The 15,949-nt window shown below is 45.7% G+C and overlaps 1 protein-coding gene across 4 annotated transcripts in view; it reads left to right on the top strand.

The window, feature by feature from the left end:
• The window catches only part of LOC139383179 (alpha-actinin-4), a 46,402-nt gene that overhangs the window by 13,653 nt on the left and 16,800 nt on the right, over positions 1–15,949 (top strand). For all 4 annotated transcript variants that reach the window (XM_071127573.1, XM_071127572.1, XM_071127571.1 and 1 more), the window contains exon 2: positions 15,746–15,860. In XM_071127573.1, coding sequence (XP_070983674.1) covers positions 15,746–15,860 — 115 coding nt within the window. The remainder of the gene's footprint in view (positions 1–15,745; positions 15,861–15,949) is intronic.

Here is a 15,949-nt window from a genome sequence, read left to right as displayed (position 1 = left end):
CTTAGTTATAACATGATAACATACAGAAATACGAGCCTTGGGTCATTAAAATGGTAGAATCCGGAAACTATCATCTCGAAAACAAGACGTTTATTCTTTCAGTGAAATACGGAACCATTCTGGATTTTATTTAACGGGTGGCATCCATAAGTCTAAATATTGCTGTTACATTGCACAACCTTCAATGTTATGTCATAATTACGTAACATTTTGGCAAAATAGGCAGCCCAAACTGTTGCATATACACTGACACAATTTTACCTGGTTAATATTGCCTGCTAACCTGGATTTATTTTAGCTAAATATGCAGGTTTAAAAATATATACTTCTGCGTATTGATTTTAAGAAAGGCATTGATGTTTATGGTTAGGTACACATTGGAGCAACGATACGCACCGCATCGATTATATGAAACGCAGGACACGCTAGATAAACTAGTAATATCATCAACCATGTGTAGTTAACTAGTGATTTATGATTGATTAATTGATTGTTTTTATAAGGTAAGTGTAATGCTAGCTAGCAACTTACCTTAGTTTCTTACTGCATTCGCGTAACAGGCAGTTTCCTCGTGGAGTGCAATGAGAGGCAGGTGGTTAGAGCGTTGGACTAGTTAACTGTAAGATTGCAAGATTGAATCCCCCGAGCTGACAAGGTAAAAATCTGTCGTTCTGCCCCTGAACGAGGCAGTTAAACCCACCTAGTTCGTCATTGAAAATAAGAATGTGTTCTTAACTGACTTGCCTAGTTAAATAAAGATTAAATAAAGGTGTAAAATAATAAAAAATATCGGCCAAATCGGTGTCCAAAAATACAGTTTTCCGATTGTTATGAAAACCTGAAATCGGCCATTCCGATTAATCGGTCGACCTCTACATTGCACAACCTTCAATGTTGATACCTAGGTGTGTGGTTAGACTGTAAACTCTCCTTCCAGACTCACATTAAGCATCTCCAATCCAAAATGTAATCTAGACTCGGCTCCCTATTTCGCAACAAATCAACCTTCACTCATGCTACCAAACATGCCCTTGTAAAACTGTCTATCCTTCCTTGACTTCGGCAATGTCATTTGCAAAATAGCCTCCAACACTCTGCTCAGACTGCATCCAATTTGCTATCACAGTGCGGTCCGTTTTGTCACCAAAGCCCCATATACTACCCACCACTGCGACCTGTATGCTCTCGTTGGCTGGCCCTCGCTTCATATTCTTCGCCAAACCCACTGGCTCCAGGTCGTCTAAGTCTTTGCTAGGTAAAGCCCAGCCTTACCTCAGCACTCTGGTCACCATAGGAACACCCACCGGTAGCACGCACTCCAGCAGGTATATTTCACTGGACATCGCCAAAGCCATCTCCTCCTTTGGCCGCCTTTCCTTCCAGTTCTCTGCTGCCAATGACTGGAACGAATTGCAAAATTTACTGAAGCCGGAGACCCATATCTCCCTCACTAACTTTAAGCACCAGCTGTCAGAGCAGATCACTGCACCTGTACATAGCCCATTTTGTAAATAGACCATCCAACTACCTCATCCCCATACTGTTATTTATTTTTTGGGGTCCTTTGTAACCTAGTATCTCTACTTGCACATTCATCTTCTGCACATCTATCACGCCAGTGTTTTAATTGCTAAATTGTAACTATTTCGCCACTATGGCCTTTTTATTGCCTTACCTCCCTTATCTTACCCCATTTGCACACACTGTACATATACTTTTTTTTCTATTGTGTTATTGACTTTTAGGTAGGTTTGTTTATTCCACATGTAACTCTGTGTCGCACTGCTTTGCTTTATCTTGACAAGGTCGCAGTTGTAAATGAGAACTTGTTCTTAACTAGCCTACCTGGTTAAATAAAGGTGAAATAAAAAAATATATAATTGTTAAATTCTGGCTAATTAATTACGGTCTTTGTTAGGAAGAAATGGTCTTCACACAGTTCGAGCCAGACAGCCCAAACTGTTGCATATACCTGACTCTGCTTGTACTGAACACAAGAGAAGTGACACAATTTCCCTAGTTAATATTGCCTGGGAACATGAATTTCTTAACTAAATATGCAGGTTTAAAAATATATTCTTGTGTATTGATTTTAAGAAAGGCATTGATGTTTATAGTTAGGTACATTGGTGCAACGACAGTGCTTTTTTTTGGGAATGTGCTTGTTAAATCATCACCCGCTTGGTGAAGTAGGCTGTGATTCAATGATAAATTAACAGGCACCTCATTGATTATTTGCAACGCAGGACAAGCTAGTTAAACTAGAAATATCATCAACCATGTGTAGTTTAACTAGTGATTATGTTAAGATTGATTGTTTTTTATAAGATAAGTTTAATGCTAGCTAGCAACTTACCTTGGCTCCTTGCTGCACTCGCATAACAGGTGGTCAGCCTGCCACGCTGTCTCCTCGTGGAGTGCAATGTAATCGGCCATAATCAGCGTCCAAAAATGCCGATTACCGATTATGGAAACTTGAAATCGACCCTAATTAATTGGCCTTGCTAATTTTTAATCGGTCGACCTCTAGTGTGTTTATGACATGATGCAGCAGTGAGTGTGGTGCAGTGGATAACCCCGGGGAGGGATGGTAGATGGGGAGGCTGGTGAACTGGTTCGCAGTCAGTCAGTGATGTGGGCTGTGGTCGAGCCAGAGATCCTGTGCCGGGTGGGTTCTGAAGGGGCTCGGCCTGCCCCCCCTCCCCTGCATGGCTACAGAGGGGCTGAGCTCCAGGGCTCCCTCCCACTCTCACTACATCACCTGTCACACACCCTGACTGCAGAGGAGGGGTGTGTTTTCGGGTGAGGTGTTCTCCCCCTCCTAGTATTCATAATGTTTGGGATGAGTGTTTCTGTTTAGAAAAGGCTGCTTGGATGTTGACATGTTGGGTGAGTTATGTGATTTTGCTCTCATCTGTGTATGGGTCTGATTAGGCAATGGCCATTTGGACAATAGTTAAGCAAGAATCTTGGCATTGTGTGTGTGTGTCTAACTGTTTGTATATGCCTGTGTTTTGGCATCCATTTTGAGTGTGTGAGTGAGATCCTGCTGTGTGTGTGTGTGTGTGTCTCAGACACGTAGGGCTGTGAGTCATAAAGGGCCAGGTTGGTTGTGGAATGTCTGTTGGAGGGGGGGGGGGGGGGGGTGGTTCACGTTCACACACATTAGATCAAACAAACACATCAGGGACAGAAATGTCGTGAAAGGATGTGAAATTGTCACGTCATGATGCTAGCCAATTTTGGAACAAATGTTTCAGTCTGAAATGTCCCCCCCCCCCCCCCAAGGTGTTTTTTAAAAAAAATTGCTGCGGTGTGTCTGTGCGGGGGGTGGTGCACTTGGTGGTAAGCTGTTACATCATCGCCACAGTGACAGGCAGTTAAATGCGTTGCCTTATAAGGCAACGAGTGCGAGAGGCAGGCAACGACAGGAAGAGGCAGTTAATGTGACAATGCTGTCTACTGGGCCAGCCTGCCTTTCTCGTTTGGTCACATTTTCTCATGCTCCCTCTTTCCCTCTCTCTCCTCCACATTGGATTTTGTTCCTGCCTTTCAAAGGTTTTCTACAAATACCCCTCCCCTTCCCCTCTGTCACATTCTGGTTTTCGTCCTTGATCTTTAAACCTTTGCCTGACTTAATGTTAATGAGAAAGGTATATATGATTGATTATTCCACTGCCAGAAGGCTTTGGTCTTAACGTGTTTTTGGTGATTTCAAACGAGCATTCACAGATGAAACATTTTAGTTGAGTAGTGTCACGACTCTTTAATTTATAGGCCTAGGCTATGTTTTATAAAATGGGCTGTGGAATCCCATCGAGCGTTCATAGTTTCAGATCTTGCAGACCAGACTGACTATCACTATTAAAGAGATGATTCCAAGCTGCGATTTTGCGGAGACTGTTTTAGACATCTCCTCTGACTTTGAGAACCTCCGTGGAGGAGGTCACAGATTTAGAGCAGATGAGGTGCAGGCTATTGAGGCCAGATACACACCTGCCACAGTGGGAATGTTTGGAATAAAGCAGAAATGTCACACTCCCCTTTCTCTCTTTCTCTCACCAATGCTCTGAAACGAGACCCAGGAATGATTACCTAAGCATGTTCAGCTGGGCAAAAAGGCCAGCGTTCCACCAAACATTTCTGCTTGTTCTTACATCGAAATGGAGTTGGAGTCATGAAGTTAGGACTGTTGCCTTTGTTTTAGGACAGCGCTTATTCCAGGTACACCCATTTTGATTTGAGGAAATTACTATCCTCCCCCATAATCCTCTGTCTTTGACCAAATGACTCATTGGTACTCCAGTTCAATGTTGAGATGTCTGGGACAAGGGCAGCATCAAGTTCACAGTAACCTGTTAAAAATGTGCTGTCGCTTGGCCACACACACTGAGAAGAATTTCTTTGTAGGTGTCAAGCAGACAGCTCACCCCCCACAATCTTGGCCAGCTTTACTGATGGTGTGGGTTGCTGGAGTGGTCATGTGGGCCAATGCAGAGGAGGTGGTTTTACCAACCGAGCACTCTGTTTGGTTGCAGTGAGTCTGCGGATTAAGTTTGAAATAGCTCATGCCTGGCTGAGTAAAGTGAGAACTACCGGTTTGAGGAATGGCCTACTCATAGTTTGAGTAAGACGTCTACACGGGTTGATTCCCACTCATGTGGTTGCTACTCAGATGACCACAGTTGCCTTGTTTAGAGTGCTTGTGGTTGCTGTATTCGCGCCTCAGCTGTGCTTCACTGTCCTGCACTTCTTGTTTCTCTTTGTAATGGCTTCCCCTTTCAATGGCCAGGCAGAAAAGGTCAGCAGCCACTCTGGTTGGACTGCTTTTTGCTCTGGTAAGCCACTACAGAGAAGGAGATGCTCTGGTAAGCCACTACAGAGAAGGAGATGCTCTGGTAAGACACTACAGAGAAGGAGATGCTCTGGTAAGACACTACAGAGAAGGAGATGCTCTGGTAAGCCACTACAGAGAAGGAGATGCTCTGGTAAGCCACTACAGAGAAGGAGATGCTCTGGTAAGCCACTACAGAGAAGGAGATGCTCTGGTAAGCCACTACAGAGAAGGAGATGCTCTGGTAAGCCACTACAGAGAAGGAGATGCTCTGGTAAGACACTACAGAGAAGGAGATGCTCTGGCTTTAGTACAGATGATATCAGAAAATAACACATTTACACTGTCTCATTCATAACGTTACTCAAATAGTGTTGTTTTCTGCTAATAAAAAAATGCCTTGAATAAACAACTCAATTCTCATAGATTCGATTAGCAAAATAATTCTCTAGTTTGAGTGACGGATGGAACCACACCCTTAAGTTGTCTCCCATCATTGTCTAGACCACCGTAGGGGAAACCTGCATAGCTGGATACATTATGTGGGAAGGCTGTGTCATCATTATGGTGACCAGCCCTGTTTGATGCTGTCCTCCATCACTGCTTACTCAGAGGCTGCAGGTAATTCAGACTGACCTAAGCAATATCACAGTACACATCCTCCCTGTTTGGCAGCATTTGACAGCTTTTTCTCCAACCCAGCAGACACATGCATAACCCTAAAATGATGCAATTAGTTCACCAAGGCCAATACAAAGGGTTAACGATAACTGCCAATACCTCTCTGGGGCTGCCAGATTGTGACTAACTCACAGAGCCATGTAATGACATCAGCTTATTTTGTTATTGGCTGAACTGCTGCTTTGTTATTGAAGGTCAACACGTGGAAAGCAAATAAACGTCTTTGGGGGTGGCCCGAAGTCGGGCATATGTAACTTACTCAAAGGTCTCACAGTGCAACCGCAAACTCACTGAAGGTCATTTCTAATGTCAAGCAATTTATTTACATGCCTTAATGGTCAAGTTCCATTTTGATACTCTGATGGTACATAATGGACATGCATGCAGTTTTATGACTACTAACTGATACGGAAGAGTATAAACGGGTGAAGGATACTTACCATAAATCATGGTCTATCAGAATGCGTGTGCCACAGACTATGGTCTGTCTGCATGCCTCCATTGTGTGGGATTCAATGGTTGTGTTTCCAGGCGTTGGCCTCGAACTGGGAGGAGACTGAAAGGGATCCTTATCTCATGTTTGATGCCCCACAATGACATTTTAAGAATCAGGATAGGGCACAATCCTTAAGAGCTCGCCTCTGCGCAGGGGAGGAGAATTTGGGACGGAAGGAAAGCCTTTAATTGAATTTTCCATTTATTTCCGGACCTGTCATGCCGACTACATTCAACATGTGAACCCTGCTGCAGTATCTCTCTGACCTGTGATTTTATTTTGGCATTGTACCCCATGTATTTATAGGTGTCTGTGTTTGAATTGGAAAGGCCCAGTCCTCCCCTAAGCCAACTGCCAAAAAGATGTCTGGAGCACTCTATTTAGTGTGCACACTCTTATCTCCTTTCCTGACAGGCTGGGTGCGTTTACATTTGGCATTTTCTCTGAAAGTGATCGGGATCCATGAGTGGCCGTGAGAGCATTTCCTTGGCAAACACGTCAGTAGTAGTGTAAAGGTTGCTATTCGTTATGAAACCGTGAACAAACATGACTATCCCCATCTTATCTTGGAGTGAGCTCAGTTATTTACGGCACATTTTAGATGCACCAATGTGGAGTATCACACCAAGATTGACTTTGAGTTTTCTGGTTTCTAAGTTTGTTAGCTGTGGCGGTGTTGCACTGATAAATTACTATCATTCCTAATGATTCATATGAAGACAAGACAATCTCCTTCCTGGATGTAGACCAAAGGATGGGCACCCACCCCCATGATTTGCGGGCAGCTGATTAGCCAAGTTGAAGTGTTTGTGAACGGGTGGTGTGAGGCGGGTAGCAATGCAGTGTGATGTCAAATACAGAGTTAGGGCGCCTAAGGTTGCTGATTCTAGTGGCTGCAAGAGCTGTGGAGCCCAGTTGTATTTGCCCACTGACTCAGTCTCTTGAAGATCCAATGCTGCCATTTTTTTAAACCTTTCTAGCGCGGGGGTTCCGCTAGCGGATTTTAGCCGAAATACACAAACTTAGATCAATCTGTCCATAACACCCCCCTCTGTCCAGTGTCTGTTCTTTTGCCCATCTTAATCTTTTATTTTTATTGGCCAGTCTGAGATATGGCTTTTTCTTTGCAATTCTTCCTAGAAGGCCAGCATCCCGGAGTTGCCTCTTCACTGTTGATGTTGAGACAGGTGTTTTGCGAGTACTATGAGTACTATTTAATGAAGCTGCTGGATTAGCTAACACAACATGCCATTGGAACACCGGAGTGATGGTCGCTGATAATGGGCCTCTGTACGCCTATGTAGATATTCCATAAATCAGCCGTTTCCAGCTCCAATAGTCATTTACAACATTAACAATGTCTACACTGTATTTCTAATCAATTTGATGTTATATTAATGTACAAATAATTTTCTTTCAAAAACAAGGACATTTTGAAGTGACCCCCAACTTTTGGGCAGCAGGGACGGCAGGTAGCCTAGTGGTCAGAGCGGTGGGCCCGTAACTGTAAAGGTTGCTGGATCGAATCCCCGAGCTGACAAGGTAAAAAATCTGTCGTTCTGCCCCTGAACAAGGCAGTTAACCCACTGTTCCCCGGTAGGCTGTCATTGTAAATAAGAATTTGTCTAGTTAAATAAAGGTTCAATTAAAAAAAATATATATTTCACAGCTGTTTAGATGAACAATTATAATTTTTGCAACCAGGAAGTAGTTAAGTGATTCCTCCATAGTGCATCTTTAAGTACCTTACTGTGATTGCTCCTTTCCTATTTTAAATTGGAAACAATTTCTCAAGCAAGAATTTTGATAGGAGTGGTCTGAGTGGGAAGGGGACAACTAGCTGTTATTGGCAGAGAGGTTTGGAACTGTCTTATTGGTCTATTAACTAATTTACCACCTGGTGGTGTCACTGGGCAGGCCTGAACTCCATCCCACCAAAACTGAAATTTCAGACTGTCTTTTCGAACAGCTCTTACACTAAAAGGGCATTTTAATTTTTTACAGGATTATTCTAAACTTATCGTGTGGAAATGTATATAAAACACAAGAAAATTGTTTTTGACTGCACTGGGCCTTAAATTACACTGGCTCTTTTTTTGTAGGTAGCGTTCATCTATGGCATCACTTATAACAGTGGTGAAAGTGGACTTGTTTAGTGTTTTTTAAATGTATTTTTACCACAGTTCAGTCGTGAGGTCCCTGTCTGTTCACGCCTCTGACGCCTTGGCCCTCTCTGGCCCCACTGCTCTCTTTCGGTGTTCTTGCCCAAAACACCATGACCCATACCAGCCGCACCTCAGAAGTTTGCTCTCAATAGACATAGTTGGCATTCCTGACATCATGCTAATTGAGATGACAGTCATTCCTTCGACAGCTCTCTGGACTCTCCCTCCACTTCGCTGGTTTAACCCAGCCTCTCAGCTGAGCTAAACTGGAGCGCAGATCTATGGAGCGGTGCACATCTGGAAGATTCCCTCGCAGGCCACTGCCACAGTCCCAGCCTCTCATTAAGCACTCATCCTCTCACTGAGCAGGGAGGGAGTGGGGAGGCTAGAGTGGGCCGACATATTTCCTGTGTCAGCTGAGCTGCCTGTGGCCTACATACTTTACCCAGCCATGCCCTGGGCTGCTGCTGAATGGATGCTACTAGGCCTGTTCTCCTCACTGTGACCGCTGCCTGGTGTCTCTTTTACAGTCATCCTTTTTATTTATTATAAATACATTTAAAAAACCTTTTCTCCCCAATTTCGTGGTATCCAATTGTTGTTAGTAATTACTATCTTGTCTCATCGCTACAACTCCCGTACGGGCTTGGGAGGGACTAAGGTCAAAAGCCATGCACCCTCTGAAACACAACCCAACTAAGCCGCACTGCTTCTTAACACAGCGCGCCTCCAGCCGCACCAATGTGTCGGAGGAAACACAGTGCACCTGGTTACCTTGGTTAGCGCGCACTGCGCCGGCCCGCCACAGGAGTCGCTGGTGCGCGATGAGACAAGGATATCCCTACCGGCCAAACCCACCCTAACCCGGATGACGCTAGGCCAATTGTGCGTCATCCCACGGACCTCCCGGTCGCGGACGGCTACGACAGAGCCTAGGCGCAAACGCAGTCTCTGGTGGCACAGCTAGCGCTGCGATGCAGTGCCGTAGACCACTGCGCCACCCGGGATGCCTTACAGTCATCCTTTTAAGGTAGCTGAGAGATTCTCCTAGGACTGCCTTCTCGGCCCAACTAAATCCTAGACCACTAACTAGAATTACAGCATGTACGTCAAGTGTGTGTTTGTGTCCGTGGTCAGATAAAGTTGTGTAATTTGGTATGTGTATTGAACATGGGAGCTGCAGGTGTTTAAGACTCGACTATTGACACAACGTATAGGCTAATTGTCAGTTGACATTAAGCAACAGTCTGTGCTGAGAGCACTACTATTGACACACAACAGTCCACATTTGCACAATGGTGTGTCCTTACTGTCCTTAGTGTTGACTTGCTGGTCTGTAGGCTGTGGCCCTATACTGCTGTACTGCTGTAGCTGTACCCCTCTCCTCCCAGCCTGGCTCATTCCCCAGGTCTTGCCTTGTAACAGGATCTGGCCATAGGCAGGTCACTGAAAGGGTTAACCGCGTGGTAGAGCCCCCTCAGTGAAACCCAACCCGGCCTCTTACAAAGACAGGAAGCTACATAAATAAATCAACAAATAAACAGCGCTTCCCTCTGCTGGAAGTTTCTACGGTGCGTGCAAAGTCCAAAATATGCCCCCGGTATTTACTCTCTCTGTACCCCACCTGTGGCAAGAGACTTCTAAAGAAAGGCCAGTAACAGCACAGGACTGCAGCACTAATACTTCTAGGTCACTACTTCACTTTAGGCAGTGCTTCCTCTAGTTGAGTCAACCTGACCTGGGGACAACTCTCCTGCCCACCATTGCTGTGCAGAACAGACTGCGTCCCACTCCTAATTCTCTCCTTCCTCCCAAAGTGTGCACTTGTTCACTTCCCTTCTCGGATTTGAAAGAAAAGGCCTGTTTATAACAAATTATGGGTAACTCCCACCAGCTCATGCCTCTACCAATCCAACGCTTTTATGCTTTGTGGGGTGTAGTGAACTAGTCCGCACCTCAGGAGGCAGGAGAGATTTATTGGGACACAATCTGAGACCCACTAGAGGTGTAGCCTACAGCCATTACATAACATGAGGTGGAGGTCATGTGTGGGTCACTGTCATGTTGGATGGCTTTGACACTCATGTTACGTTGTACCTTCATGCATCATATTCACACCTCAACCAAATCGCTTTCCCCCTTTTCCTCCTCCTCCTCTGTTTTACTGGGCAACCATAAGAAAGCACACTAGAGATGTCAGGATCAACTCTCATTTATCAGACCTGTTTATCAGCTTCTGTTTACAGCAGTTTGCCCTAAATGGTCATTACTACTGACAAACTGAAACAACACTTTCTCACTGGATAAGAATCTGCACTCGGACGAGTTCCTCTTAGTGATGGCTTGTCAGCACACAAAGTGTGTGTGTTCTTTTTAATGATCACTTGTCCAGACCTGACGGGGTAATGAGAGCAGAGCGACATCGGTACCAGGACATGCTCTTTTAAAGGCTTCTGTAATAGATGGGCTGAGCCAGGGAGGGAGCCAGTCGCAGGGAACAGCCCAGGGCTTCTGTAATATAGGGGCCTTGATCAGGGAGGGAGCCAGTCATAGGGAACAGCCCAGGGATATACTACTCCACCATTTAATTAATCTCTACCAGAAAGTCTGTGTTGAAAATGGTTGAGGATGAGTACTCACTACTTATGGTAGCTAGCTAGACTCTGGCCATGCATGAGTTTGGACTGGAGAACGGCTTTATGTAGGTAGAGTCATAGATGGTAAAGGCCTACAGCAATAAAAACATGACGACCATCAACGAATCCAATTCCCTCAAGGTTGCTTTGTGTCTTGCTGTATTACATTTTGGGAATTGAGCAGTGAGTCCATGATAAAAGCATGGACGACGGTGGTGGAGTGGTGCGTCACTGTCTATGGTAGAGCTGACCTTGAGAGAGTGCTGACATTGTTCAAACAGCTGTTTATGCATTCGGCTGGAGAGTGGTTCTGTCTGGGGAAACCGAACCCTGGCAGTGCTTTTGCATTTTAGTGCAACCACACCTCACCCCTCCGGATGTGCTGATGCTCTGCACGGTTCCCTCGCTACACTACATGAGCAAAAGTATGTGGACACCTGCTCTCATTTGAAAATCCTGGGCGGGGCAGCAGGTAGCCTAGTGGTTAGAGCGTTGGCCTCGTAACCGAAAGGTTGCAAGATCGAATCCCCGAGCTGACAAGGTACAAATCTGTTGTTCTGCCCTTGAACAAGGCAGTTAACCCACTGTTCCTAGACCAGTTAACCCACTGTTCCTAGACCAGTTAACCCACTGTTCCTAGAACAGTTAACCCACTGTTCCTAGGCCGTCATTGAAAATAAGAATTTGTTCTGACTTGCCTAGTTAAATAAAGGTCAAATAAAAAATAATAATATGGAGATGGTCCTCCCCTTTGCTGCTAGAACAGTCGGCGGTTTCAATTCATTCCAAAGGTGTTCGATGGGGTTGAGGTCAGGTCTCTGTGCAGGTCAGTCATGTTCTTCCACACTGATCTTGACAAACCATTTCTGTATTGACCTTGTTTTGTGCACGAGGGCGTTGTCATGCTGAAACAGGTGAGAGCCTTCCCAAAACTTTTGCCACAAATTTGGAAGCACAGAGTCATATACAATGTCATTGTATGCTGTAGCGTTAAGATTTCCCTTCACTGGAACTAAGGGGCCTAGCCTGAACCATGAAAAATAGCACCAGACCATTATTCCTCCTCCACAAAACTTTAGAGTTGGCACTATGTGTTGGAGCAGGTAGCGTTCTCCTGGCAAACCCAGATTTGTCCGTCGGCCTGCCAGATGGTGAAGCGTGATTCATCACTCCAGAGAACTCGTTTCCACTCCAGAGTCCAATGGTGGCGAGCTTTACACCACTCCAGCCGACTATTGGCAATGCACATGGGAATATTAGGCTTGTGTGCGGCTACTCTACCATGGAAACCCATTTCATGAAGCTCCCCGACGAACAGTTATTGTGCTGATATTGCTTCGAGGCTGTTTGGAACTTTGTAGTGAGTGTTGCAAACGAGGACAGACTATTTTTTACGTGCTACGAGCTTCGGCACTCGGTGGTCCCGTTCTGGGGGGTGATCCTAGATCAGCACTCCAACATTGCTTTATGCGTATGGGCCCATACATGTATGGCTCGGGGTAGTCAGTCGCCAAACTCCCTTGAACTTGATGGAAGTGGTGTCGGATAACCAAGCTTCCTCCTGCTCAAAGTGTGTGTTTGTGTGCGCTTGTCAGGAAAATACCATTTTAAGTCCTAGCAGTCAACTAGTGAAATAGGCTGACGTGTGGTGCTGGTGGGCAGGCACAATGAGCTACCTGTTGCTGTGTGTTTTGAACAGTGTGGTTATCATGCGACTACTGCGTGAGACAAAGGGCATCTCACAGAACTCTAGTGCCTTGGCCACCAGGCCGACCTAACTAATTGAGCTGTAGCCTAAGAATAGGTGGCTTTGTGTCGGCCAAGGCGTTGCTGACTGACTCCCAGACCTGGCTGCTACCTTCCACCCCCTTCCTGTACTCACTCAGAGGTGGACGACCCACACCTCTGCTGTCGCCTCTGACGAAATCCTCACAGGAGCTGATACAGCAGCAGTCATCATAATGACGACGATAATAACTTCATAATCAGTAGCATGTGAGCTTCCTCTGTTCACTGGTTTCCTCACCTTTGTGACAGTTGAGAACACACAGTATCACCCCCTCCCCGGTCCATGTCCCTGACTGGGCCCGTCAGCCGTTGTCCCTTAGGCCATATTGATTTCTCCCACATAAACACACGGCAGGGCATAGCTGCTAGCAGACGTTCCACTGATTTACCAGCTTCTCTTCCAGAGCTAAGCTGGCCCTGCTGCTGCATGTTGGTGCCCGCCTTGTTTTCTGACTGGGAGACAGTGTGTTACTGACTGTGAGCGATGATAGAGTGCGCTCATCAGTGAGGGATTGGGTAGGCTGTCATTTTATTACAGCAGGCAATGCTGTCATGGGGAAGGCACGGCGGTTGTGCAATAACATTGTGTGCGAGCCGACCTCATTCTTTCTAGGTGCAGCCAGCCAGCCACACCTTTACCTGTTTAGTGTGTCACAAAAGCAGATGTTTGACTAGGGTGCTGCGTGCGGCGTCAGGGAAAGTGTCAGAAGGAAGAAATGTGTGTGTAGGTAGGCTATGTGGGTTGTCGGTTCTTGCGTCTCCCTTGCATTCCTGCTCGGGGAGTGCTGCTGGTGGTGGGTCGGTCGGTTGGCAGGCAGAGACTGGAGTTGTTTGTCTCCTTGTTGGATAGCCCAGGTTTTAGACATCTATCTACATGACCCTTAACCCCTGTGAGGTTCAGCCCTGACGCAAAGACCAAATGTGACCTTTGCTGTGGTCAAACTGAGCAGAACACAGCAGAACTCTGAGTTATTTTGATCCTCGTTAGTCAAACATGGACATGCCAGCTGGTGGGAATACCATACCACCCCTGAAAGTAGCTTTTGGAGAGAAAAAAACATGGTTTTTATCTCCAAGAATATTGACACTGTTTCCTCCTGGCTGCTGCTTTGTGTCTGTCCAGGTCGTTGTTTGTAGACAGAGAGCAGAGAAATCTGTAATCCACTTGACCTGTGTTCTTCAACACCACAAAAATAGTTTCATCTAGTTGTTAGTACTGCGCACACTCAACCAACACATACCTGGCCATAGAAGGGCAAACTATTTGACTAGTTGAGTCAACGTTTGAGCGACGCTGAGTTGTAAAATCCCATTGTTAAAGCTGACAGGTCTGCCATGCCCAATCCCTTCCTGACTTAGAGATGCACACCTGTGTTCCTGTGTGACATCATGTTTGGGATATGGTGCCAGAGCCTTAGTGCCTCATAGGGTTAGTAGTAGCCTACTGTTGTTGCTGAACTCTGTTATCACAAGGAAGTAGAATACAATAGATTTGTTTTTTTCAACTGGTGGTTTTGTATCATCTAGGCTATTGGTGTCTAGCTAGAGTCATTTGAATGCGACCTGGTATCTCTATGGTCAAGTTAGTTTTTGTTGTGTTGGTAATTATCAACTGTGTTGATTTTTAGCCATTTTGTTTTTGTATTTTAATGGTACTGTGCTATGCCACATCCCTGCTCAGTTGGAGGCCGATGGCTAGCTGCAACGTGGGGGAGCATTGTTGGCAGGGGATGTTTGTGTCAGCCCTCCTCCCCTGTCCCTGTGGGTCTCGCTCAGGCAGGGGAGTGGGAGGCAGGGAGCGGGCTGACGGGACTCATTATATACATGCTGCTCAATGGGCCCTTTGTCTGGCAGCCCTTCGGAATGGGGGGAGAGCCAGGGCCAGCACCCTGTCATAATGTTGTCATACCGCAACACACCGTAACACCTTGACGGGCCATGCCTATCCTGCTGGGAGGGAGGGTCGACTGATCCCAACTTTGAGTTGGGGAAACCAGGCTTTTGGGGAGAAGGTGAAAGGGTGGGGCGGGCAGAAAGGAGTGTTCAAACGGTAGCTCAGATGGGTTGAAATTATGCCATGTTGGGTCTCGTTGACACTGGACAAGAGGAGCAAGGGTTAGTGTCCCCTATCGCTACTGTTTGAGCCACTCAGGAATCGGTGTGTTTTAATGGTGTTTGTGTGTATTACAGAAGCAACGTTCCAGTCTACTACACACACACGGAGCCAAGAACCACAAGTGGTCCTCTTATGATGCCATTTCTGACTGATAAAGAATAGCCCAGTCTGAAAGGAACATCGTTTAGCTCACATTTCAGTTGCCTTCTCTGTGGGATTTTTTTCTTCCTTAAAAAAAAAAAAAAAGACAAGCAATTTGGGGAGAACATTTTTAACCCTCCACTAATGAATAGTGTGTGCCACAAGTTTTCAAAATAAGTACATTCAAAACACGTGTTTTCCAATGACTGTTTGTCACTAGAAAGTGTCTCGTGACTTAATGTAGGGGGCTTTGTGATAAAACATTAGTATTTTTTTATCGTGGGTGCTGGTCTAGTTTTTAGTCATGTGTACAGTTAGCCTGATTCCCGGATCTGTTTGTGCTATCAAGTCAACTACTTGTCATGCGAGCCCTTTAATGTTTGGCATGACAATGAGTTAACATGGTGGTACAAACAGAGGTGTGACCAGGATAGCGTACACTGCAGTATATCAACCTTACAGCTCACTCACCTATCCCCTAAAGTACTCGGTTAAATACTTACTGTTAGTTGAAGAGATTCATAAAGAGGCTCGGAGTAGGAGTGCTGAAATAGGATCAGTTTTGTCTTTTTAAAATCCTAATGAATATGATTATATGGACAGGAGGACCTGATCCTAAATCAGCACTTCTACTCTGAATTATGTCAACCAATCATGGTGCAGTTCCTGCCACGTGTAGCCTACTGTCTGAGGAACTTCAGGCCCCCCCCCCTTTCCTGTACCTGTCTTTAATTATATTACTAGGTAAGTTGACTGAATGCATACCTGGGTAATAGAGAGGAGCGTGGATGAATGAGCCAATTTTTGTTCGACCAGAAGAAAGAGTGCCTCCTAGCCCTCCAACACCACTCTGTGCCCTCTCTAACCTCACTTCCTGTCTCTCTCCAGACGTTCACGGCCTGGTGCAACTCCCACCTGAGGAAAGCAGGCACGCAGATCGAGAACATCGAGGAGGACTTCAGGGATGGCCTCAAACTCATGCTCTTGCTGGAGGTTATCTCAGGTGAGCCAGCCCGTCGTCTTGATCATCATTACACATACCTAGCTCGACTACCACAGCTAAGCGCTAATCTACTTTACTGCACTCAGCAC

Source organism: Oncorhynchus clarkii, chromosome 24 (assembly GCF_045791955.1).
Source record: "Oncorhynchus clarkii lewisi isolate Uvic-CL-2024 chromosome 24, UVic_Ocla_1.0, whole genome shotgun sequence".
NCBI lineage: Eukaryota > Metazoa > Chordata > Actinopteri > Salmoniformes > Salmonidae > Oncorhynchus > Oncorhynchus clarkii.
This window is presented reverse-complemented; position numbering and strand designations above follow the sequence as displayed.